Source organism: Panthera uncia, chromosome B4 (assembly GCF_023721935.1).
Source record: "Panthera uncia isolate 11264 chromosome B4, Puncia_PCG_1.0, whole genome shotgun sequence".
Lineage (NCBI taxonomy): Eukaryota > Metazoa > Chordata > Mammalia > Carnivora > Felidae > Panthera > Panthera uncia.
In genome coordinates, this window is record NC_064809.1 from 46,680,083 (window position 1) to 46,707,570 (window position 27,488).

The window sequence follows — 27,488 nt, forward strand, 5'->3', positions numbered from 1 at the left end:
GATTTGGTTCTTGTCCCCCCCACCCCCACCCGATCCCAAGCTCATGGTTTCTTATAATCTGAAGCCTAGCATGCATATCAGCACAAGTTATTCTGTGGCCTCTTCATTTTATACAGTCAAAAGCAGCAAGGTTGCTTCGGTTCGGCCCTGACTCAGCTCACTGAAGCACTGAGGCCTTCACGCATCAGCAGGGATGATGGTCTCTGGCCATTTCATGCCAAAGGCCCAGCAGATCCACACTTCATCACTTTGTTTTCTGCTCCATTTCTGCCTCAAAATATGTTTAATCTTGTTTTGGGGCCCACTATATTACTATAATGCTTTCTTTCTATATATCGTATCTACCTTTTGCTACAAGTTTGGAGCAAAGTGGGTAAATTGTGAACCTCTTGCACTCTCTGGACTGCAAGTTTATCTCAGGTCTCAGTTCTGGTTTTTATTTGATACAGGAGGTGACTCAGATTTACAGGAACAGAAATTCAGCTCCCCGTATGTTGGAACTTTAGATACCCCTTATTTAGTAATCTCCAGAACTGGAACTGCTAAAATGAAAATCGTTTTATTGCCAGTTAGGCAAACAACATTAAAATCCTTTGAAATCTAACCCTGAGTTCAATAAATTCACTTCACGAGAGCTTTTCCTTCAAATTATTTGTAAATTTAAAAACTGAATTATCGCATTTAACTTTTGTTCACGTATTTATTTATGCTGCCACATTTATATTCTCAAGCTTGTCACTTTTCTCTATCCGCCACCTGTAAAACTGAGGGAGAGAACAGCGGTAAAGCTAGACAGGTGTGTGGATGACAAGGAAGGGATCCTGTGCATGGGCTCACAGGGCAGGTGAATGGAATACATAAATCCCCTGTCAGTTGGATGACTTGATTTAGTTGTGTGGGAAGGCAATAACTCCACGGTTTCCCACCCCAGGACTACGTGGGGAAGTGGAGATGGCTGCCTGGGCCGTCAGGGCTCATGAGCCCTGCATACCTTAGTGAGCCCTGGGAGCAGTCAAATGTTTTCTGCGTTAGAAGCCTACAGGACAACCGCTGATCAAACACCTTCCCTCCCTCCAAGATGCTTCAGTAATACCAATCCATTCTGAGATAAAGTGTTTGGAGGGGAGTGAACCATTCTGAATTGATTCAGTTTAAATAATAAATTTTTTTCTCTGTACAGAAATGGCTACGGTAACTTTTTCTGCCATGAGGAGGAAGGTTTTGTTGTTGTTGTTTTTGTTTGTTTGTTTTTAAGAGGAACAGGTTCTTAAAATTAAAATGATTTATATGAAAATAAAATTCTATTTTGGAAAAAATAATTTGTGGGATCTACAATGCCCACTCAGGTAAAGAAGCAAATAATTCATACTTTTTATCCAAAACCTTCATCACTGTACCCTGCCTAGCTCCATCCAGAGTGCTAAATCCTCTCAATTTTTCAGTCTATTTCAGAATGGAGCCAGGTTTCTCAACAGGAGTGATTTTTTTCCTTCCATGGGGCATTTGGCAATGTTTGCAGACATTTTTGGTTGTCACCCTGGGTGGCGGGGGAGAAAGTGCTCCCGGCCTCTGGTGGGTAGAGGTCCTATAATGCACAGGACAGCCCCCACAACAAATAATTATTCAACCCCAAATGTCAATAGTGCCCAGGCTGAGAAACTTTGAAACCGAGGAACCTTGATCTTGACTTGGGGGTACTTGCGGACGATGTCCACATAACAGTAGACAGGACAGATGCAAGTACAGGAGGGTAACTTGTCTGGAATCATTGAACGTTTCTCTTTTCTGTTGGGAGTGGGGGGACTAGATATTTTGATTCTGACATTCAGAGCAGAGGAAGAGAAATGTCCACCTGGGGGTCAGAAGTGGCCTCAACGGATCCCGCAGCATCCAGGAGCTCAGAGGAATCCAGACCACTTGCAGTTCCCTCAGGTTGAGGCTCTTCCCTGATCCCTGGGTCTTGGATCTTGCACTTTTGTGTGATGGAGTAACCTCGTACAGCAGTTAAGGGTAGAGCCTTTGAATTCTGAGTTCAAAGGCTGACTTCAACTACTTCTAGGTTGTATGACCGTAAGCAAGAGTCCCAATCTCTCCGTGCCTCCAAATTGTCATCAAGCAGAGCCAACACTAGTATCCGCCTCATGGATGTGTTACGTTAAGCTCAGCCCTGTGGTGTGTCAAGTCAGTAAGTGTCCTCCCAAGTGGGCTGAGACTTTGCTTAACTTTACGTCTCTGACGTGCACACGTAAGAATCGGGAAGACACACGTACGTACTCCCACGCTACTGAATCTCTCTGCGTTATGTTAATACAGTATCATTTAGCACTTGTCGGTGCTGTCTTCTCTTTTCTACTTGCTTTAATTTTCTGGGTCTGAGATCCTTTGGTGTTTTCCATAGCAATTAATCCATTCGCCTGTGTCCGTGGATGTGTGCGCTCAAACTCTGTAGCTGGACAACCTGGTCTCTGCCCACTAGCTTTGTGACTTTCAGCTCGTTACTTAACTTCTCTGTGCTCAAGTTTTCATGTCAATAATATGGGAACGGGAGTGTGTACATCACAGTGTTGCGGGTGAAGTAATTCACCATAGGTAAAATGCTTGGAACGATGTCTGGCACACATTTTAAATGCTATATAAAGGCCAGTTGTTGCCATCATTATCATCAGAAGCAGCACTTTGTGGTTCATGTTCAATTCCAGATCAGTACTAGTTGAGGGACCCTTTGATATTTTTGAGGGTGGGACCGTGTCTCACTTTGCTTTGCTTCCAGGCTTGAGTGGGAAGCATATTTCATTTCTAACGTCAAAGGAGCGAGTTGGGGGGATAGGGAGGAGATTTTTCTTGGTAGTTGGCCAGAAACAAAAAAGGACCCACCTTTGATGACTTTCTCTACGTGTGCCATAATCTTGCTAGAACCCCTTTCCATCACAGTTTTAGCAACTGTTGTGTCAACATCTTAACTTAAAAGGGATTCTCTTGGAAGGATGTGCTCAGGAGCGAACTCACTCCCTCCTCTTTCCCCATCCCAAGAGCCTGGCACAAGGCCATGCAACAAGTGTTGGTTGCATTGAATTGGCTTACTCAAATTAGGTAATTCCCGAGGAGATATTTCAGCAGCTGCCTCGGCCACACACGATATAAGCCACTTTATTAAAGACTAGAGCAGACCTGGTACCCACACCCTCATCATCCTTCTTTCCAGAAAGGTTTCATGACTCATTTTATTAAAAACAATCTGGGGCTATTCATCAGCTTTTACATCATCAAGGAGACAAGAGATACTCTGATTAGGGAGCCACCCCTTTAAGTTAAAAAACAAGGAAGAAACTCCATTTGGCTATGGCTGCTAGACACTGCATTACATGGAAATATGTACCTCCCACTTCTCATTCATCTCTAAGGAACTGGAACAACATCGGATTCAATCAAACCCAATCAGCATGTAATTAAGTAACTGCTGGGGGCAGAAGTACTGTGCCAGGTGTCTGGGGACCCGCCCCTAAAATACTAAGAGACAGTGGAGGGGAGAGACAGAGCTCAGTCCACTGGGAATGGAATCAGAAAATGCCTTGGGAAGATCGCACGGGGGATGGGTCTTGCTTGAGGGGGTTGAGTAATATTTCAATCAGTGGAGATGTGACAGGCAGCATCTGGTTCTCAGAAAACACAGTGCTAAGAGTTACTGGAAAGGGGTGTGTAACAGGCCGAAGGAGCAGCATGGGATAGCTCAGGGCCCCACCTGGAATGAAGGTTTGCAGGCTAATGGCAATATTCCGCAGGGACTGCCTCCTCAGATGGGTCGGGGTGGGAGGGCGTGAGGAAGGGCAAGACGGTGAGAGAAGCCCCTGGAAATATCTAGTGCTGCCTCCAACTCTGGTGCAGGTGTACCTGCTGCTACCACTGTACCTGGGATAACTGTGCAGCGGCAGCATGTTAGATGGCCTGGAGCTTTGTGATACAGCACAAAGGGCTGGCCCCGGGTCCCAACTGTTATCGGGAGAGCGTTGTAAGAGTTCAAGGAAGCAACACATTATTGAACACTTCAAATGAAATGATGGAGGATTTGAGGCTATTTCTTTGTATGTTTTCGTTTGGCCTCCCAAGTATGTCATAGGTTGAAAGAGCAAACTATTTCCTCTGAGGTGGTTAAAGCGAGCACTTTATCTGAATATCTGAATTGTCGATTCCACAATACCCCACTTCGCATATGCTTCTTCCCCCAAGGTTCTGGAGAATATAAGGAACATCACTCCATTTTAAATGCGGTGATGTCGGAGGGGCGCCTGGATGACTCAGTCGGTTGAGCGTCCGACTTCGGCTCAGGTCATGATCTCATGGTTCATGAGTTCGAGCCCCGCATCATGCTCTGGGCTGACAGCTCAGAGCCTGGAGCCTGCTTCGGATTCCGTGTCTCCCTCTCTCTCTACCTCTCCCCGGCTCCCACTCTGTCTCTCTCAAAAATAAGTAAACACTAAGGAAATAAAGAAATGTGGTGATATGGGAAAAACATGGCAGCCGTAAACTTCCCATTGCTTCCGGCAGCTGCCTGAGCTACTTTGCAAGCTGAGAGGAAAACAAAAACAGGCGACTCTCTCCTTCCGCCTTCGGCATATACTCACCTTCCCACCTAGGCTCAGATGCTCTTGCTCCAAGGCTGTGACTCAGTAAGTGGAATCATACCCTCAAGTACGTTTGTTACTCAAACACTCCCCAAGTAACAGTCCCCAGGGGTATAGGTTTTAGGTGGATAAAATGCTGTTTGTGTATGAAGATGCTATTGCTCCTCAGACAGTTGCCCATGTGTAGCTGAAAACAAACACACAAACCAAACCCTAGCCTGTGACTTGTATTCCTCCTCCGCTATTGGTTTGTGACTACAATCACAGCTTCCGGATGGTTGACATTTTAAGCTCCCTGCTTTGCTTCAGAGAATGCGAATACCTCTGCTCTGAGGGAGCCACCCTGCCTCTCAGTCGGGACTGGGGAGGACAGTTTACTGTGGACGGTGCAGAAATTCCCCTCTTTATTTGACCTTTCAAGATTGCGATTAGAATGACAGCCTCTCAAAAGATAGCTTTGGTTATAATTCTTCCTTCTCCTCTTTTTGCTTCTGTTCTCCTTCCTCCCTCCGTCGCTCCCTTCCTTTTTTCCTTTGTGTCCTCTCCTCCTCCTCTTCCTCTTTTTCTTTCTCCTCCTTCTTCAAATATACACATTCCTGACTTCTCTCTTCCATCCAGCCCCTTCGGTTCCTTGTCATGCGTCTTCCTGCTCGCCAACGTCTTCTGTTCTAGCAAAGTCCCTGCAGGGCAGAGGTCCTCTCAGACTCTTGGTACTACACGTATGGGAAGTCCATCCCTGAGCAGGTGACATCCTTGAATTCTCAGTAATGAATACAAAACAGAGATAACAGAGAGGTCGTCTTTCAAATTTGAGAAACCTCTGAGCATTCTACCATCGAAATAAAGGACGGCACCGAAATAAAGGACGGCACCGTGGAATGGGCAGGCTACTCCTCTACTCCTCATTCATTTGTAAATGCAACTTACTCATTTCAGATGCATTGCCTTTTCTCAGTACTTGGTTCTGTTTCTTTCTGCCTAGAATGATTTTCTTCCTCTTCTTGGACAGGCCAAATATTCTCATATATCAAACCCCAGACCCACAACTCACTCATTCCACAAGGCCTTCTTTGACTGCTTTGGCCCATGAGGGGCCTTTTTCTTGGAGTGTTATAGTATTTATGATTAAAGCACTCATTCCAGTTGTTCTCTGCAGCAGAAACGCTCCCAAGGAGAGTCTCCCAACTTTTCCTTCACGATCCAGTATTTACTGAGATTAGTAGACCCACCTCTCCCTCACTCCTGATCATTCAGGCACAGGCTGCTGCTAGTGGTCTGAGGGGAAGGAAGACTCACTTGCCAGATCCTCAAAATGGGTCACAAAATGCAGGAAGTTGTTTGCTTTAATCTTAAAAGACTCGCTTACACATATTGAATTTTTTTTTGAAAGGATGTGGCAAAAAGACAGAGTAAACAAAAACCAGTTACTGAATAGTAGCTAAGTGTTTTTCTTTTACAAAATAAAATTTCAGTAATTTTTACTCTAATACAGAAATATTTAAAAAGTTACTAAATAGAATGGATATGAACCCATATCCTATGGATTTTCTTCATCAATGGATAAAGGAAAGGCACCAAGGATAGGTCAATGCTTTATATTAGAAATAAGGGTAAAATGATAAAGTCATACCCCCACCCCAAGAAGTGAGATGTTAATACTTATGTTTCCTGAGACATAAGAGTATCTGATGTTCCTCCTGTGTCAGAAGCCTTCTGTCAAACTCCCTGAGCTGCTGCTGTGATACCCGGACCTATGGAACACCTGCTTATGCCTACAACAGCCTCAGATTAGATAGAGCTGCTCCCTCAAATCACAGCTTCTCCTAAAAGCCCATGATGTCTACCCCACATGACTTAACTCAATGTATTTATTTATTTATTTATTATTTTTTAAAGTTTATTTATTTTTGAGAGAGAGAGCGTGAGATCATGTGCAAGTGCAGGAGGGGCAGAGAGAGAGGGAGAGAAAGAATCAGCAGGGAGCCAGATGCAGGCCTTGACCTCACTCACCACAAGATCATGATCTAAGCTGAAATCAAGAGTCAGAAGCTTAACCGACTGAGTCACCCAGGTACCCCTAACCTAATGTATTTATAGTCACACAACTTCAGCCCAAATTATTTCTCCAAACTTGCGACCCAGTTTAAACAATGCAATCAGAACGAGTGGATACACAATAATTATAGATTTGGAGAGAAGGATGAAAAGTTATACATACACACACACACACACACTTTTATACACAGTTTTAAACAGGTTTTAATCTATAAAGTTTTATACATCTCTGAGTAATATACCGTTAAGGGAATTCGTATGGTAGAGTAACAAAAATTTGGTAACAAAGAAAAAAAGGGATTTCTAGTTCATTAAAAAAGAGCGACCAGAGCACAGTAACTAGTTATTCAACGTTTGACATAATCTCCAGTACTTAGAATCAGGTGAGATTGGCACTGAACTTACTAACGTGCCTTACTCAGGCGGTAACGGGGCAAAATAGGGTTTCGTTAAACTGTCCTCAATGGTCTAGGTCACAGAGAAAGCCAAATCGTCAAGACACTTTTTATATCAAAGGAAGGATGAGGCTTGATTAAATGAGCTGTGACCTTCTTTTCCTTAAAGAGCTTATCTCTGAAAGGGATGTGCCCTGATTGCATTATTATGAACTACATCCTTGTTATTTTCACAAGACAAGGGAAAGACGAGAGAATTAAGTAACAATAGAACTGGAAGGGATATTTATATTAGACATCAGAATTTCAATTTAAAATCTTTGCCCACTTGAAATTATTGTTTTAAGACCATTAAAAAATGCTCTTATATTTTAAATTAAATCTTCCATGTTTTGTGCTTCTCGGTCACTCTGCCTATCATTTTCCTTCTGCCAGACAATAAATGACTAGTGGGATAAAACGGCTTAGCTCTGTTTTAAGTAGTTTCACGAGGGGCTCCTGGGTGGCTCAGTCGGTTAAGCATCCAACTCTGACTCAGGTCACGATCTCACGGTCCTTAGGTCATGATCTTGGTTCGTGAGTTCAAGCCCTACATCAGGCTTTCTGCTGTCAACATGGAGCCTGCCTCAGATCCCCTCTCCCCCCCTTGCTGCCCCTCCCCCACTGGTGCACATGCTCTTTCTCTCTCTCTCAAAAAATAAACTAACTTTAAAAAAATAAACAAAACAGTTTCATGAAAAGGAAAGATTTTAAGTACCATGAGAATTGAAGAATGCCACAATGAGGGCTTTGTTCCTTCTAGGCAGGTCCTGATTACTGGTGTAAATGTAATTCTGATCATGTTTCTATCCGCTGAGGAGGACCTCAGCTACTTTCCAGTTCTAATGTTCAATGTCAGGAAGACAAGAAGCATTGGTGGACAAAGAAAGGGACAGAAGTTGCCTGGTAGTTCTTCACCATGACCGGAGTACTTACGGGGCAGTGAGGTAACCCTCCAAAAAGCCAGCCACAAACATGATGATCTCATTGCTCAGGGCCTGAGAACCATACCCCGCTCTGATTTCCAGGACGCCCCAGCCTGTGGTCTTCACAGAGTCATTGTAAAAGCCATAGGCGTCCCCATTCCTGTCCAGTACGTTTTTGACTTGTACTGTCTTTTCAGCAGGCATCCAGTACACAGTTGCATAGTGGACTCCTGGAAGAAAAGAAATAACAGGATGCCATTTAACTGATTTGCCGATACACTTTTTCCCAGGTAACCAACGATTCCAACATAGTTGCTTTTAAGGAATCCCATTGTATTAGAATCGGGACATCTGCCACTGTAGTTTGCCCTTGTTACAAGTGGGGGAAAAACCAGAGCCTGATGAAGGGGGATGAGCTCAGAACATGGAGAACTAGGTCAAAGGTGGGGGGAAGTAATTAGAGCATCGCAGAGGTGGGTCTCAATGTTTCACCCTTAGAGATGGGATTCTGGGCAAGGCCAGGGCCGGGGCTCCTTTGATCCCCTCAGCCGTTGTATCAAAGCATCCATATTCTCAGGCTCCTTATTGTCTCTCTTTTGCCTAATTCTTCACACCTGACATTAGATTCCTATTTTGCGGGAAATAATATAAACTATTGCTTGTGAGCCTCTCGAGTTCTTGATATTTTTGTGAATTTATCCTGTCACGTCCTGTAGCCATCTCCCCCTACTGGTTCACCTCCATCCATCTACCCATGCTATGGATTGACCCCTCTCACTTTTTTGGGGAACTTGGTTCCATCCTGTGTCTTCCTGCTCCTGTACCCTAAAGCTCTCTTCCTGCCATGGCTCCTCCCACTGAAGTGGACTGACATGCTCCATTGTCTCATGCCTAAGGGAAAACCAATCACAAAAGGTCTCTTTGGAGCCTGGGACCAGATCTGGCCATCGCCAGAATCTCTCACTCCCTTCGTGAAATTATTCCAAATATATTCTAGGGCGTGCTGGGTCAGGGGCTATGCCAAGTGTGGTGAGAGAGCTACGAATATGACTGGCCCATTTCCAGACCTCACCTCTTAGAAAGAGGCACATGCTCACACACCACTTCCTCAACTTCCTCCCTTCCGCCTGCTGCAGACTGGTATTCATCCGCATCATGCTACCGACACTGCTCTGGTTGGGGTCACCGACGATATCCTTGAATCTTAATGTCGCGTGAACTGCCGAAAGCCTTTGACGCTGGTGACCACTTATTCTTAAAACTCTTTCCTTCCCTGCATCTGGGACAGCATGAATCTCCTGAGTCTCCTCCTCTTCTGCCTGCTTTTACCCTCATTCTCCCCCTGGGTTTTTCTTTATCTTGTACGCCCAACGCACACTTGATAACATTAGCTGGATGATTCCATAAACGAAAGAAATTCCAAATATCCAAAACAGAATTCATATTCTCTCTCACCCATCCTCCACCTTCTGCTTCCTATCTCTGTGATCTTTCCACCTGAGACCCAAGCCCATCCAGGCCTCCTCTTTCTTCTGCAAACTCATGTTGAATCAAAGCCCCCTAAGTATCTCTTCCTCCAGTCTCTTCCTCTGCAGCATGTTACTTCAGGTATCACAACTAGCCTTAACCATAAAAAAGGCCTTTTTGAAGGTCCCTCTGACCTGTAATTCGTTCTTCATACTCTGCCAGAGTGACTTTCCTAAAATGCAAACCTGATTTGTTTACTTGCCTACCAAAAATCTTCAGTGACTTCCATTTCCTATAAAGTTCTTCAGCTTATACTCTTGGCCTTCATGATCTGGTTTCTGCCTACCTATGCATCTTCATCCACTACCCCACGCACTTGGTGATCTGGAAGCCATTGTATACCACTGTCCAACCTGCCATTAGCTGGTCCAACACCTCTCACTTTGCATATGCTGTTTCCTCTGCCAGAGAGTTTCTGCCTTGTTAACCACACAGCAATCTCAAAATTGCTACTTAAGATGTAGGAAGTAGCACCCACTTCATGGAGGCTCGCTTGCCCTACAAGCTCAATGTAACTTGCTCGTAGGTGCATCTTCTTTGGGCCTATCACATTGCACTGTAACTCACATGTCTTCAGCTGCTTCTAGCCTATGAACTCCTCGAGGCCAAAGACTCAGCACTAGTATATTGCTTAGCCTATGGCAGATGCTCAGTAAGTATTTGTGAAAGGAAAGGAGACGGAGGAAGAAAAGGAAAAAGAGAAAAGAAATGTAGAAAGGAAATGGTATGTGATGCATTTGTTTCTTGGCCTAAGAAACTATGGCACAGCCGCTCAGGTGAAAGACCAACTTCATATTCAGGTCTTCAAAGAGGTAGGAAGAAGCCGGAATGACTCTCGGGTTCCAGACTGAGACCCAGTGGATGGATGTTGTATCATTGACTCAGAAAGGGAGCAGATGGGGAGGGAGGGAATATGAATTTAGTTTTGGACATACTGTGTTTTTAGTGGTTAAGATACTAGAAAGTTCAGATTCAATGTTTATAAACGTTTTTTTGTTGTCAACATTAAAAATGGACTCAACATTTTATTTATCGATTTATTGTGTTGATGCAAAGATTGTCTATCAAATGAGTGCTAAAAATATAATCTTAAAACTAGAGTATCAAAGCACCTTGTTCCAAGGGGGCTGGGTGATTGGCTGGGACTTGGTCAGGCTTAGAAGCTAATGCTAATAATGACCCTTGAAGAATGATTCTTAGCAGGAAAGTCATTTTACTTCTGAGCAAAGTCATGACCATAATGGTGGGCTTTCTTTCTTTTCTTTCTTTCTTTCTTTCTTTCTTATTTATTTATTTGAGAGGGGGTGAGAGAGAGAGAGAGAGAGAGAGAGAGAGAGAGAGGCAGAGGGAATCCCAAGCAAGCTCTGTGCTGTTAGTGCAGAGCCTGCTTGGGGCTCAAACTCACGAACTGTAAGATCATGACCTGAGCTGAAATCAAGAGTCAGACACTCAACTGGCTGAGCCACCTAGGTGCCCCTGATGGCCTTTCTTTAAAAATGGCTAAGTGGTTGGGGCACCTGGGTGGTTCAGTCAGTTGAGCGTCTGACCCTTGATTCGTGTCCAGATCATGATCCCAGGGTTGTGGGATTGAGCCCCGTGTCTGGCTCTGAGCTGAGCGTGGAACCTGCTTAAGATTCTCATTCTCTCTCTTTCTCTTTCTCTCTCTCTCTCCCTCTGTCCCTCTCCACCGTGTGTATTCTCTCTCTCTCTCAAATGAAAAAAAAAAATTTGGCCAAGTGAAAATAATGACATTACTAAGCATAGGTAGATTCACAGTACTTAGTTAAACTCTGGGTGACAAATAAGAGTCTACTTGTTAATGAAGCCGATTGGCTGCAATTTGACAGTTGTGGGTAGCATCCATAGCAACTTCTCTTCTTTTGCTACCAAATGCAATAAATATGTTTTCCAGATTGATTCTGGATCACAGTGCCTTGGCCTCAGTCTTTCCCTAGCTTTCCTCACACCTTCTCTTCTACCCTCACCTCCAGTGAGTCTTGTAGGAAAGTGAAGAAAGCAGGCTGACTATATAAAAGCAGCCCCCCCCCCCCCCCCCCTCACAACTGCTGCATCAGGGGCAGAGACAGAAACAGAAAGTGTAAAGGGAAGAAGCAAGGTGAGCAAGCCTCGCCAGGCTCTTCCCTTTCTGTTCCACCCACGTGGCATGCTTTTAGGTTTGTTCCCTTTCTCTGAAACCTCAGCATTTCTCCCTGAACACCGGCCGTGGCCTTCCCCAACTTCACCTTCCATTCCAGCAGCCCCTCTGGACATAAACTTGGCTTGCTCCCTCTCCCAAGCACTCAAGGGCTGTGTGTTCACTGTTGCCGGCACTCCGTAACTTCCTGACCGCAAATAATGAACTTCTGCAAATCTGTGCTTGTTTTTGACACTAGTGCACCTCCATGCTCGAAAGAAACCTTTTCCCTTAAGAGAATTCGGTGATAAAAATTTTCCTGCTAACACACTGATTTAGCACGTGCCTTGAAAATCTAGCCAGCAACTAAGTTTTACACTCCCCCCACCAAATGAGGTCTTCCCTGCCTCAAGGTTTTCTCCTTGCATCAACTCTTTCTGGTTTTCCTGGCACTGTGCTACTTTCTGATGTTCTTAAATCCTTTAATAGTTTTTATTTTATTTTATTTTTTTTATTTTATTTATTTTTTTGGAGAGAGAGGTGGGGAGAGGGGGAGGGAGAAGGAGGGAGAATCTTAAGCAGGCTCCACGCCAAGTGTGGAGCCTGACACGGGGCTCGATACCACGACCCTGGGATCATGACCTGAGCCAAAATCAAGAGTCAGACAGTCAATGGACTGAGACACCCAGGTGCCCCAATTAAATCCGTTAGTAGTTTAAGCTATTGCACTTTTCTATTTTTTTTAATTTTTAAAATTTTTATTTTATTTTAAATTTATTTATTTATTTTGAGAGAGGGAGAGAGAGAGAGAGCGAGCAGGAGGGGCAGAGAGAGACAGAGAGAGAGAGAGAGAAGCCCAAACACACTCCATACTGCCAGCACAGACCCCGACGCGGGGCTGGAACTCATGAACTTTGAGATCATGACGGGAGCTAACACCAAAATGTGGACGCCCAAATGACCGAGCCACCAGGCGCCCCTCTATTTTTTTTTTTATACATCTCCATGTTGGGAGGCAGATGTTGTGAAAAGGATAAGCAGTAGCAAACAGGTAGAAAACTATACTTTTAATCCCAAACTAGCTTTACACCAACTCTGTGAAGACAGAGTGGTCCTGCTGACCAATGTATACCCTGGGAGCGCTGCACCTGGCAAAATACTGTTTCTGGGTGAGTCTAGTTTAATTGCATGTGTTCTTAAAATGAAAGTGAAGTTTATCAGGCCATTCACAGAAGTTAGTCAAAGCAAGTCATTATGTCTTCAAGCTCAGGGAAGGGGTTTGGGGATAGTTCAGACACCCAAGGGGCAAGTGCCACTTGTTGATATATTCCCTAGAGTTCTTAACAGGGAAATGAGATTTAAAACTTTTTAACAGCAACGTCTTCAAAGCCAACGCATTTGATAAATATCTGGGAGCGTTACTTTATAAAAACAAAGCATATTTCTTCTATAAGATAAAAATGGAAGAGGTCACCTCATTTTTATATTACTCTGCACATCAAAACCCAAACGCTCACATTAAATTTATTGACTTGTGTATTCTAACATTTTCTATGAGTTGTTTTCGGCTGGAAAAAAAAAATCCTAACACTGTCTTAGCATTTGTAAAATAGTCATAAGTGGCTTAAGTCGCCCTCTCCCATATTTGGAACCTAATTTCCGGAGCACTTCATTCATGACAAAGTAAGTGGTTTTCAACCCAGAGCAATGAAATTGTACCTAATATATTCAGTAAGTTAGGAAGAGAAAAGGAGGAAGAAAGGGGAGGAAGGATACAAAATAGGTAAGAGAAAATAGTTTAAAAATTAAGGTTGCAACTTAAAGCTATTCAGATTGAGTTTTGCTAAGTAGTGTTGACTCTGGTCCTTAAAGTGTTTTTCTCCTTTACGTCCACTGACCATGATCTCTCAGTATCTCTTGGCATACCTTGGCAGTATACTTCCCCACTTCCCTTCTCGGGAAGGGCTCAGTAAACTGCTATCTGGATTTTAGATTTGATTCGGCTCTTCATCAGAATCACTAAGAAAATAACTGATTCATGAACGAACGACCTCCAGGCAGCAAAATTGTAAGTGTTTCAGCTCTCACTCCCAGCGGAAATCAGAGCCTGGGACTCTTGCTGGATGGAGGACTATTTTGGGAAAGTGCTCCCTGGGAATGGGGATGGGGAATGGGGAAAGTGAGGCCAGGAAGGAGGGAAAAGCTAATTCGAAGGTGCGATTTGAGATGGCCCGAACAGCGGTGTAGATAAACCCCTGATGACCCCATCCCAGGGATGGAAGGAGGAGCATTTATCCACCTGCTCCATCCTGCTTTGGGCAAAGGCTGCCCTGTGGGGTGTTAAATCCCTCTTCCCTGGTTTGCAGATGCTCCAGTGCTAGGTGGTTACCACGCCAGAGAAGCTCTGAGGTAGAAAGCAAGGAATCCCTACAGCTTGGCTAGGGTAATGTGCCTTACCTTACAGCTTCAGAAGCTCAAATAAAGGGCAGTGAGAAGGTGTGAGGTGCAATGCATAACGTGCCCAATATATTAGGTAAGTAGAGAGGGACATTTCTTTTAAAAAATAGTGTCAGGGGTGCCTGGGTGGCCCAGTCAGTTAAGCGTCCCACTCAGGCTCAGGTCGTGATCTCCTGGTTCCTGAGTTCAAGCCCCGCGTTGGACTCTGTGCTGACAGCTCAGAGCCTGGAGCCTGCTTCGGATTCTGTGTCTCCAGAACTCTATCTCTGCCCCTCCCTCACTCAAGCTCTATGTCTCTCTCTCTCAAAAAAAGTGAATAAACATTTAAAAAAATAGAGTCGAAGAAACAAAACGCTAATGTAGAAAAATGCCGAGACATTTGCCTGGATATGGAATGATCCCTTTCCTTCATTCCCTTGGAACGTACCTATTCCTCACTGCTAGTTTAAATCAAAATTCTTGCTAAAAGTCTTATCCACTTGGCCCCTTTCTGATTCTGCACTCTTAGCTCACTCCTCATCTAGAACACTCTTTAGTTTACATGCATTTAGGTGAATTTGGTTCACAAACTTGAATTACAAGCTCCTTGAGTATCAGAGGTGGCGTCTGTTACTTCATTCATTGACTCCATCGGGTCTATCAAAGTGTTCTATTGATTATGTGACTGCCTACATCCCGAACTTTCACACCAGCTGGGAAGGTCACACTTTCACCCTAGCTGGGAAGGGGACAGGCTGGTATTGTCTGTATATTAATTCTAATGGTGAATTCGAATTTTGGTATCTTAGGTTTGCAAATGCTGGTTGCAACAATTCGCCACTACCTCATGTGCTGGGATTGTCACTGCATTTGCAAGGCTAACTGACACATTTCGGAGCAAGCCCTGAATCAAGAGACTTTCACAATTTCCCCCTGGAAGACTGTAACGTGATACCTGCTGTTTGCGCGGATGAATTTCAAGTTTTAGATGAAAGTTTCCTCATAATTTCACTACCTCTCTTAGTTTCATCTTTTACTGCATTAAGTTCCTGTTTTGCAGTAGTACAAAGAATCAACATAATAATAACAGTAATAAATTTTCTAACTACATCCTTTAAAAAAATTTTTATCCATTTATTTTGAGAGAGAGAGAGCAGTGGAGGGGCAGAGAGAGAGAGAGAGAGAGAGAGAGACTCCCAAGCAGGCTCCACACTGTCAGCACAGAGCCTGATGTGGGGTCGACCTCACAAATTGTGAGGTCATGACCAGAGCCAAAATCACGAGTTGGGTGTTTAACGAACTGAGCCATCCAGGCACCCCAAGAGGCTAGGTAAAGTTCAATCTTCAAGTGATTGTGAAATATAAGTTGTAGGAGCAACTGGAACTCACTCCATTTTTTTTTTTTTTTAAAGATGAAGCACAAATGCATTTTAAAAACTTAAAAAATTGAACAAAATAAATCCTTTGAGATTCATTCCATTTTTGGTGCTGCTACCTCTTTTGCTATCTTAATAGTTAATGCTTTATAATTTAGAATCTTTCCTCCACCCCCCAAAAAACCCTAAAAGATAACAGGTGACAAAAGTAAAAATGATGCGTAAAAAAGTGTGAAAACAAAAATTTGTTTTGTACGTCAGACATGGTTCCAAGCTGGAGTTTACATGATTCATAGCTTACTTATTATGAAAAGTTTTTAAAAAATATTCTACCTTGATTTAAAGACTTGAAGGAGGATCCTCTTACATTTTCTTCTGGAGAAAGATTTTGATCTTTGCTGTCAGATTCACATTTCCAGAAGGACCAGGAAACTAATTTTAATAATAAAGGCGAATGGGCACTTTCCCCAGAAGTTGTTCTGGAACTTATCTTGTACACATTTTTATAAACAAACTGATAGAGGGAGAGCACAAGACAATATTCAAGTTTACCAAGAACACTGACTTCTTTGGAGTCTGAAACCCCACGACAATGGGGATGAGCTGTAGGAAGATTTAGCGAGGCTCAGAAAGACCAAAAAGAGTTGGGAAATTCTTGATTCAGGATTAAATCATGATGAATAAAATTGCATTTAGAGGGGCGCCTGGGTGGCTCAGTCGGTTGGGCGGCCGACTTCGGCTCAGGTCATGATCTCGTGGTCCGTGGGTTCGAGCCCCGCGTCGGGCTCTGTGCTGACGGCTCGGAGCCTGGAGCCTGTTTCGGATTCTGTGTCTCCCTCTCTCTGACCCTCCCCCGTTCATGCTCTGTCTCTCTCTGTCTCAAAAATAAATAAACGTTAAAAAACATTTAAAAAAATTGCATTTAGAGAAATCAAGGTGATTTCAATCAATCAGTTATAACCCAGGAAAGAGACCTAAGGCACTGCTCACTTTTCTGCAGCACCTGCTTAACATGCTGGTGTGTACTCTAAACCCCTGAAACGTTGGACCATGATTAAGGAAAAAACCCTGCTTTTATAACAAGTTGTTACTTCACAGCACGTAGACTATCATCTGCAATCCTGGTTGTCTTATCAAAAGAGCCATGAAGACTTTCCAGAGAAGGGAAACGCCAATGGCCAATAGTAACGGTCACTCGGTTATACATCCCCCACCGTTCGGGGCGCTGTCTCCCACAACCACCTTATGACACAGACACTACAATACCCACGTTACAGAAGAGGAAACTGAGGTATAGAGATAGCAGATAACTGGCTGAAGGTCACACAGTAAGTATGGGAGCCAGGACTGAAACACAGGCAGTCTGGCTCCATGGTTTCTGCTTCTAGAATTCCATGCTACCTCTCTCATATTACACTTCCAAAAATGAACTGCCACAGAAAGAATGAACACATGGAACAACTACCTCAAGTGAATTTGGAAATAAGAAGGGCCTCAGACTTAAAGGATCAACTGAGAATAGCCTCAACCAAAGATCTACCAAGGCACCTGAAGGAGACTGAACAGCTCCCAAGACGGCAAATCCCCCACAACACATAAAGGTATTAGCCCATCTAGAGAGGCAATGGGTTGGCCTCCGGTGGGCACCGGTGAGTCATGGAAGTGTGGAAGAGGCAGTGTCCCAGAGTCAAGGGCCAGCTGTGCCAGGCAAGCGTTGTCTAAGCCAACGGAAGCCTCAGTCTTACTGGGGAGCAAATCAATCAGGCCTTCAGCCTGAGAAGCCCTGATATTATCTGGTGTAATTTCATTATAAGAAAGTGGCTGGGGCAATCTGCTCAAACTTAATTATTGGTATTTTGGTGAAGAGACTCTGGCGCATACCAGGGTGAATCAGCTTCTTTGTATCTGATCAGCTCTAGAGCTCGGGAGAGAATGCATTTCCAGAATCTAGCCCTGCAAGTCCAGGGGCCAGATTTGGAACCAGTTTTACCAAAGCACATGCCAACTTAAAAGTTCTCGGCAACCAACTCATCTCTTTCCCTAGTGATGTGACCTCACTATACACACCACTTAGAAAAATTATGTAAGACATTCCTAAAAACAAATATGGGGCTTTTCAATCTGGAAGGATAAAGGCAATGCTATTAAATGGCTAAAGTGTATAACAGTTTGAAAGACAGGCAAGGATGAATGTGCAATTGTTTGCCAATGTTTCTGTAGGAATGAAGCTACCAAGTAAGCTTTAAAAATTAAGGATGGGGCACCTGGGTGGCTCAGTCGGCTAAGCGTCCGACTTCGGCTCAGGTCACGATCTCACTGTCCTTGGGTTCGAGCCCCGCGTCGGGCTCTGTGCTGATGGCTCAGAGCCTGGAGCCTATTTCAGATTCTGTGTCTCCCTCTCTCTGACCCTCCCCCGTTCATGCTCTGTCTCTCTCTGTCTCAAAAATAAATAAACGTTAAAAAAAAAATAAAAAAAAAATAAATAAAAATTAAGGATGTTTTTGGATTAATAGGTGCACACTGGTAGCTATCAAAATCATCCCAGGGAGATGAAAATGCAATCCCTTCAGTGTTTGTTGGGTACTCGTCAAATTCAGAGTACCGAGCAGGGCACTTCAGAGAAAACATGACAAGCAAGAGGTAGCAAAGGCTGTCAGTCTAGCAGAAGGGTAAAACAGAGCAGAAAAGTTGCACCGGAAAGCAGGTTACTATGGGTGGAACAAAGGAAACAGATCACGTCTGTTCTAAGTAATCAGTGTGGGCATCACCAGCTGTTCCACAAGACCGTGGTAAGAAGTCTTTTCCGGATTGCCAGGCACAGTGCTGTCAGGATCACTGGCCGCAGAAACTTCCGAGCTCTTTGCCTTGACTCCTGACCAAACTGGCCTGGTGTCAGCTGATTATTTGGAGACCTAGTGTAAGCGGTTTCTTGTCAGGTGATAACTTCTTAAATAAACAGTGCCTCATCTTCAGAAAAACAACATCTCTACCTCACTCCTCAGGCTGTCCCCTCCATCTAACGAACATTTAAAACAACCCAGGGGTGCCTGGGTGGCTCAGTTGGTTAGGCGACCGACTTCGGCTCAGGTTATGATCTCGCAGTTTGTGAGTTGGAGCCCCGCGTCGGACTCTGTGCTGACAGCTCAGAGCCTGGAGCCTGCCTCGGATTCTGTGTCTCCCCCTTACTCTAACCCTCCCCTGCTCACCACCCTCTGTGTTTCTCTGTCTTTCAATAATAAATAAATGTAAAAATAAACAAATAAACAAACAAACCCGAAAACTCCAGAGAACAGAAAAGTGAGAAGGGTTTCACTCATCATTCTGGACACAAAAAGCCATTTCCGTTTCTGGAGCACTTTCTAGCCTGTCCCAGGCACGTCTGAATGAGCAGCTGGGCTAAAAGTGTGGCATGAGCGCCACCTCCATATCCTAGGCAAGGAACAGAATGTGCAGGTAAATCAGGAGTCAGGGGTCTGGGGGTGCATGGCTGCTGATCCCAGAGGCCCAGGCAGTTTAAAAGACTGGAAAGATTTAAGAGTGGTAAGTGGGCAAGTTGTGAAAGCAAAGAGCTTGAAATCTGATATTTGTAGGTTGCTTGTCGATGGAAGGTGGTGTAATAAGAATCAGTACACTCATTTGGGAAGGGGTTTGCTCTCCCGAACTCCACCCTACTCTTGCACAAGTTCAGCACAGAAAAGGGCTTATGAAATAAACTTAATCCTCCCTTAATATTACTGTTGAAGTCTTTCAAGTGTCTATGGTTAATCTTGGTCTTATCCATTGGGAAGAAAACTGATAAATCCAGGAGTTTTTTTGTTCTTGTTTGCTTTTTTGTTTCGTTTTGTTTTTGTTTTTGTTTTTTTCACAAAGGGTATAGATTGGTGTTAATATCTGTAAGGATAACACCCGTTTTACAAAGGGGGTTGTATTTAAGTAAATGCCATTTGTCAACTCAGCAACGACTTCACTTGCTGCGTATCTGAACCCAGACAATGAATTTCTCTCAATTTCAAACGTTCTGTAGAATGAGGATAACAAATCCTATTTAGGGTTGTGGTAAGCATTATAGGAAAAGCCCTTTAGCACACCGCCTGGCACATATCAAGCTGACAATACCAGGTTGCGGTTATTTTAAACCAAAGTCATTGGCAGTTGAGAAGAAAAACTGGCAGTCCGGAATCAGACCTCTAAGATGTGAATAAATACATTTTATTTATAAATATATTTATATTTAAATATTTTATTTATTATTTATTATCTTTTATTTATATTTTATTATTAATTTATTATATATTAATTTATTATATTTATTATCAATATATTTATTTATACTGGTTCTTTTAGGACCAGTAGAGAAAGGCTCAGCAAGCCAAGTGTCGCGCAGGAGCGAACTGATTTATTGGCCAAGAATTCTGGCCAACACTTCTTAAGTTCGCAGAAGCACACCCCGTGCCCTTCTCGGGGGCCATCCCCGAGCTGCGGCGGCGCCGCAGCGGGTCCGGCCCGTCCCCCCGCCCCGCGGCGTCCGCCCAGAACCCAGACACCCGCTGGGAGTCAACCTGGCCGAGCCCGGGCGCGGGCGCGGGCGGGAGCGCACGGAGCGGCGGCGGGCGCAGCGCGGGGCACGCAGGCGCCTGTCCCCGGACTCCCCCTCCCCGGGGCCTCAGGTCCTCGGGGCGCGCACGGCTCACCTGCCAGGCTCGGCGACACCGCGGCGGCCAACAGCAGCAGCGGCGGCAGCAGCGGCGGGGTCGGCGGCGCGGACAGCCCGGGGCGCCCGTCCCGGCTGCGGCGGGCCATCGCTCGGCGGCCGCGACCTCCCCCGGTTGGACGAGGCAGCTGTCGTGAGAGCGGCTCTAGGGCCGGCTGCACGGCGCAGCGTCTCCGAGGTTGGGGCGTCCCTAACTTCCCTCTTCCATTAGCCCTGCCTGTTTGGGGCTTTTAGGGGCGAGGAAGCCTCACGTGGCCTTGGGAACAACCTTCGCCCGCCGGGCCCCAGTCTGGGAAAGGCGGGTCCTTTCTGACCCTTTAGCACCCTGTGGGCTGGGCTGGGCAAGTTCCCCAGCTGCGTTTATGCGATCTGGAGAGGGTACGTGCCACTTTCCCTGCCCTCGTCGGGCAGTTTTGCGGCCCAAGGTCTGAACGAACCAGTTCACATCAACACCGCTAGCCTCTGTCGCCAGGTTTGGCCACTCGTCTGTAGCTGCTGGGATGAGGCACCCTGGGGGATGGTGACAGGCATGCCTATACGCAGCTCTGCTTCTTTGCCATTCTGCAGTGGTCTTCACGGGTCCCCTAATCCCTCAGTGATCAGTGCCCCTCCATCTCGGCTGTTTAACCTAGATCCATTTGCTACAGCCCAGGACTTTCGCTCCTTTGCCGTTCTCTCCATTGGCTGGAGCCACCACTACAATGTGATTCAGACGGGGCTGAAACTAGATCTATCCCTGAGTTCCCGCGAAGTTCCCATTTCTGTGGGGGGGGGGGGGTCAGTTGACATTGTGAAGTAGGCAAAACTATGCCTTGGGTGACATTGTGAAGTTGGCAAAAGGTGCCCTAGGTGACATTGTGAAGTAGGCAAAATGCATTTTATTTCTTCCATAAGCATTTGTTGAGCCCATCTTATGTGCCAGGTGCCCGGGATATACAGACAACCAAGAGCATGTCCTACCAGACAAGAAGGGACAAAGGCCTATAAATAAGCGGGTGCTCAGAAGTTGCCATTAGTACTGTAACAGAGCTATGGTTAAGGTACAGCGTGGGAACCCAGGACCGGGACAAGCCACTACAGAGTGGGGTGGGGAGGCGCTAGGTACCCCACTCTTTTCTCTTGGTCTTTCTTGCAAGCTTAACTGAGATGTCAAGGGGAGATGGGAAGGGAGGACAAGAAGCAGCTTTCTTAGAGAGGGAGATACATTTACAGTTGTTAGAAAAGATGTAGAACAATTACACCACATCTCTGTGCAAATTGTTGAACACAAGTCCTAAGCCATCATTTTGTTTGGTGACAGCACCGATTACAGTACCTGGATGATAATGTCACTTAACGAATGAAGGAACTGAGGACATTGCAAAAAGTGCACATTTTTCTTCAAGTTAGAAAATTAAAGTGAAGGCAAATTATGAGGATTCTGGCTGCGCCACCTTGGGAAGAGAGCTACGTGGGACATTCAAAGAAGTTGTGCCGCCCCAGATATTTGAGTCATGCTACCCTCTACCACCTTCTTTCATCTTACTAATCCTTCCAATGCAAGGAGCCAAGTATTTGGATGTGATCATGTATGTAAAAATACCTGGTGGGAGCTATGAGACATGCATTCATCTATTAGGTAGTCATCAAATACTTGTTGACTTCCATGTTCCAGACATAGAGCAATAAGCAAGGTGGACAAAATCTCTGTTCTCACAAAGCTTGCGCTCTAGTGGGGGAAGCAAATTATGTAAATAAATTAATTCAATCAGGGTTTCTCAGCTTCAGCACTGTGACATTTTGGGCCATACAATTCTTTGTTGTTGGGGGTTGTCCTGTGTATCCCCTGGCCAGTATCCACTAAGTGCCAGTATCATCCCTCCCACCAAGTTGTAACGATCTCAACGACTCCAGACTAATTGCCAAATGCTCCCCTAAGGGGCAAAATTGCCCTCAGTTGAGAATCACTGGATTGGATGATGATACATCTTACCTTCTTTAAATTGGAGGCGGGGCAGGGGGGTTACTTCTCAGGGAGGGATATGAGCAGCCAAACTCACACCAAACTGAGAAGAGAAGGACCACAGAAGATGTTGACTATGAAAGGTCTTTATCACTTTTCTGGCAGACATGTGTGGTTTGGGGCGTCTCACCAGCCATTACCTTATTCCTGGTGCTACTTTTTCCTGAATCTGGGCTCCACTGGTTTAGGAGTTTCAGTGAGCAAGAGGGAGGCATGTTTCCACCCAGAGACACAATAATAGTTTCATTGAGCTGGGATTTGAAATTACTGCTTGGTCTTCACTGGGCTTCTCTGGAAAAAAATAAAAAGGACGCGAATGGGATTATTGTGTTGGTTAGAGTGGTTGAGCCTGACAATGAAATGGAAATACAGCTACAGAGTAGTAGGAGGGAGCAGTAGAAGAAGCTCAGGGGAGTTCCTACTGAAGTGATTAATGAATGTGCTGTCACCTCACCTAGGCAGCACCACCAGGGACTAAGTCTCCTCACCCCTCTAGGCAAACAACCCCAGCCGGCTGAGATACTGGCCCCAGTCTATAGCTGGGTAACCAGTTACAGAAACAGAGATGGTGACCTCTGTGTTTCTTTCTTTGCCGTAACATATATATGATGGATTCAAAAGTGTACAGTTCCAGAATGCAATGCACACAGGTAAATTTATTTCTTCTCATAACTAACTTAGCATTCAAACACTTATCCACTGACAGTAGAGCTTTTCACAGGTCAAATTTTGGGTTATTCAGTCTTATTTGGGCTAAGTCCTTACCATCCTTTGCCTTCTCTGTATCCTTCCCCATTTCCTGGACATTGATCTCAGTTTCAGGCGCCTTACATATTGACCTGATATTGGATAAGAGGCATCTACTCTGTGAGTCACCCTCTGGGCTTAGTGGCCTCCACCGAGATGTGGTTTATCTTTTCTGATCCTTTATCTGTGGTTCTTGGCTTTGAGTCTAGATTCTTACACATTCTGTGTGTATTAGTTAGGGTAATGCTAGCTATTGTGACAAATAAACTCCAAAAGTTCAATGGGTTAATACAACAGAAGTTTATGTGTGGCTCATATCCCAGTTCAGTGTGGGAGTTCTTAATTTGTATGTGGCTTCCTTTCATTTAGAAATTTAGAAACCCAGAGGTGCCGGGTGGTTCAGTCAGTTAAACGCCCGACTCCTTGATTTCGGCTCAGGTCATGATGTCATTCACGGTCGTGGGATTGAGTCCTGCACCAGGCTCCGCGCTGAGTGCGGAATCTGCCTAAGATTCTCTCTCTCCCTCTGTCTCTCCCCCTGGTCTCACTCTCACTCTCTCTCTCAAAAAAAAGAAAAAGGAAAAAGAAATTTAGAAACCCAGCTTCCTTTCATCTTGTGGTTCCACATTCCCTGAGGCAGAGGCTCCCAAACTTTGTTGGTTCATAGTGTCCTTGGGGTCTCAGCAATGTATTCTTGGGGCTGCAGACCAAAAGAAATATCTAATAGTTCCTTTTATTTAGTGGTTAGTGCTAAACAACTTAATAATAGTAGTTTTCTCAGTGTCCTGGGACCGTGGTATGCTTTCTTCAAAAATCAATAATATCCCAAATACACTCTTCAGTTCATTATGGTGTGATCTACTGGTATTACTATTTCCTGTGAAAATTTAATATAGTCTAGGCACGTCTTGTGAACTCATTATGGTTGTCAAACTAGACGCAGAGACAATCACCCTAGGACCTTGGAGTCTTTTCTTCCAACCAGAAGAAGGGGAAAGAGTATAGCGTAGCCCTGCTTTTTAATCACTTTTGCTCGTATTCCACTGGCAGTCTCTAGACATATCGCCATAACTATATGCCAGAGAGGCTGGGAAATGCAACAGTTTGTAGCTGAAACATCACCCCCCAGTAGGGAAACATGATTTTTTGTGGGCAGCTAGCTGTTTCTGATACTATTCGGCAACCTCTCCATCCAGATTTGGATTCTACTGGGTCCTTTGGCTCATTCTCAAGTGTGTCTGATCTCTGGGGTGTGGCAGTAGGGACTCAAAGATACTCTAATGTGTGTCGATTAGTGAGCCTTTCTGGGGGTACATCTCCCCAGACACTTCCCCCAGTTGTTGCTACTCTACAAATCAGGTGCCATGAGGGGCACACAACTTCATTCTAAGTTTTGCAAGTTCGTGAACTATGCTCTGGAAATTTTAAACATACTTTCCTCTGGTAATTCGAGACCTATCTTGGGTTTCTGTTACCAAATATTTCCACACGCAGCCCCACCCAGTAAGTAGGTGACTCACCCCCCCAAAGGAAGGGTGGTACTGGCCTTTGCATCAACCCACTACACATTTCTCTTATCAACTCTTCAAACTTTTTACTTCTTTGGATAAAACTAATTCAACATTATTATAATTCTTATTCCAATTTATCTTTTTAATGTATTTTTTTAAATTTTATTTTATTTTTGAGACAGAGAGAGAGAGAGACAGAGCATGAGTGGGGGAGGGACAGAGAGAGAGAGGGAGACACAGACTCCGAAGCAGACTTCAGGCTCTGAGCTGTCAGCACAGAGCCTGACCTGGGGCTCAAACTGATAAACCACAAGATCATGACCTGAGCCGAAGTCGGACACTTAACCAACTTAGCCACCCAGGTGTCCCCCCAATTTATTGTTCTCGAATATGCTTTATGCCCTTTTATTTAAATCTATGTCTTTCAAGGTTCCAAACCAAGTTTTTGAATATTTTAAAATATTTTCCTCTCCCAGAAGAAAGGTTACAGCTTTGAAGACTACGGTCTTTGTCTACTCAAGACCTCAAAAAGACACAAATTTTACGCTTTGATCTTTCAGTATTTTCATTTTTCCTCCCTTGAGCAATGAGCCTTGGACTCTTGGAATAAATAGAGTGAAGGAGGCTTTACAAGATTAAACAGTTTCTCAGAAGACAAATGTGTAGGGTAATGTCTTAGACTGCTATCCAACTATTCTGTATGTTTACTTCTATAACTAATTCTTCTCGTCTTTTCTATTCTTTCCCTCCATTATTGTGTGTAGTCCGTTTTGGTAGTTAAACTTATCATTTGGCCTATAGGTGTCAGAAGATAGAGCTGAGATGGCTACAGAACCGAAGAAAGGATGGACATGCCTCAGAAATCTTGGACTTGGGTTTGATGCTTGTGGAGCTAGTTTTGACTACTTCCCACACAGTACTGTGATGTGTGCCTGTCCTTTCTGCTACTCACTGGCCTGCCCTTTCTATAAGCTGCCACCCATTATACTTTCCAGGCTGCACATGTCTTGCAAGTTGCATACACGAAAGAGGGGCTGCCCTTGGTCAGTGATTGTAGGGTAATCAGCATGTGTTGGCTTTAGGGTCATGGCATACAGGTGAGAGGTGTATCAGCAATGGTTTACTGCAGCCAGAGATGTAGCACTTAAGAAAGAAGTTTCTGTACAAGTTGAATACTGACACAGTAGTTTGTGATCACTCTTTTTCCTACAGCTGATACACACGAACTTTTTACCCTGCCGATAGGCATCTTTATCCCCATCTGTCCCTCCAAAGAGGCTGAAAAAGTCACTCCCAAATACTTTTAGGGTACAGAGGATTTTCTGCATTGTTTAAGGATGTAATCTGGTGCCAGACAGCCCTTTTTTTTCAAAATGTTCTAAATCTCTTTTTCTAGCTCTTGTCGAAATTAAGTGGCTACATCCTGGAGTACCTACCACTGGCTTCCTCTATTTTTTTCTCTACTGTTAATAATTTAGCATCACCTCTTCATTCTATAGACAGAAGTACAAATGCCCAATAAAAACAACTGCAAATTAAACCTTTCCTTCGTGGGGCTTAACCTTGACTATAGATGTGAAATATTTCGGTGATGCATGTCCCTGCTTTTCTTTCAGGTTATAAGAAAGGACTTAAACCTGAATGGTACATAACAATGAATAAATGAAAAATACTTGATAAATATTTGATAAGGATGGCTGCTCCTGATGTTTTAAAACAAAGACAGTAAGAAGAAACTTTTAGGCAGTTAATTCTTGCAAACTGTCTAGAAGTCAACACTGTTAACCCGGGTCAAAACTCCAGAAAATGTTACTAGGAAAAGATCCTATTTTAGCCTAGTTGTGTAAACTAGATTTGCCTCTTCTGGACACAGGAAATGGAGTGTACATGGTGCATATTAATTTTCCAGACAACTGTAGGCTGAGAAGGGAGTCCTGAGGGAGTGGTGTCAAAGGAAATTTGAATACTCTCTCCGTTGAGAAACTGTCTGCTGTTCATTGGCTTGTGTTAAATCATAAAAATTCAACTGAGTACATTTAAAGATCAAATTGGCTTTATCCCACAATTCATGAATCGAGCAACACCCCATCTAGCAAATAGAAAAGACCTCCACTGAGCTGTGGAAAAGGAAAGGTTTTTAAAGGCAGAAAGGGGGTGGAAAAAGGAAATTCTCCCTGCATAGAGTACAGTTTCAGGAAAGGTCCCCCTCCTAAGGGGAGCAGAAGTGGAGACTACCTCACTGGTATTGATCAGGTAATTCCAGGTTGACTGGTTAAAAATCACCATCTCTGGAGAGGTAGAAAGTGCTGTTATGTTAGACATTAAGTCATGGTTTACCCATGTGGGGCTTAGCACAAGTGACTCTAATCTGGGGCTGTTCTCTCTCTCTCTCTCTCTCTCTCTCTCTCTCAAACACTTCCTAATTGGTTTACATCTTCAGAATCCCCTTTTCCACGCTACCACCAATACCTAAGCTCCAGGCACCCCTGCCCTGCCCTCTCTCGGCAGCCAGCAGATCCTTCCCTTAAAACTGATTCTCTCAAGCCCCAATCCATCAGTCTTACTGCCCTGGAGGCTAGAACACATTTCAGGCTCATCAAAGCTTTCTCTCAACAAAGGTGGTTCTCCCCTTAGGGGTAATTGCATACCACTTCTAAGAAAAGAGTAGGTTCTGAATTGGTCCCAAAGCAAAAACAAAACCAAACCAAACTGTGAAATTTCCAGTAGGGGGTTGTGTGTGGGAAATGTTACCTACAAAACATGAAACATCAGATTAACTTTGCCACGGGAGAATCATCTACATACATACTTTTTGGGAGGAAAGGTTGTGGTCATGAAATTTTATACTGGGTTAATTTTAGTTCATGTATTAAGGTAACAGATATTAAAGGACTTAGAAAATAGAACTTCTCTGAATCATTTTTGAAAAAATTACTTTGATAGTCTTCGACTGATAGAGTCGACTATTTTCGACTCAGAAAATAAAACTTCTCTGAATCATTTTTGAAAA

At 44.3% G+C, this 27,488-nt stretch overlaps 1 protein-coding gene across 1 annotated transcript in view; it reads right to left on the reverse strand.

Annotated features, from left to right (window-relative positions):
- PLBD1 (phospholipase B domain containing 1) overlaps window positions 1–20,944 on the reverse strand; it is a 53,102-nt gene extending 32,158 nt beyond the window's left edge. Inside the window, exons 1-2 of the mRNA XM_049625106.1 lie at window positions 20,199–20,944; window positions 8,045–8,264 (exon numbers count right to left, since the gene is read on the reverse strand). Of these exons, the coding sequence (XP_049481063.1) occupies window positions 8,045–8,264; window positions 20,199–20,307 (329 nt within the window). The 5' untranslated portion in view covers window positions 20,308–20,944. The remainder of the gene's footprint in view (window positions 1–8,044; window positions 8,265–20,198) is intronic.
- Window positions 20,945–27,488: the final 6,544 nt, after the last annotated feature.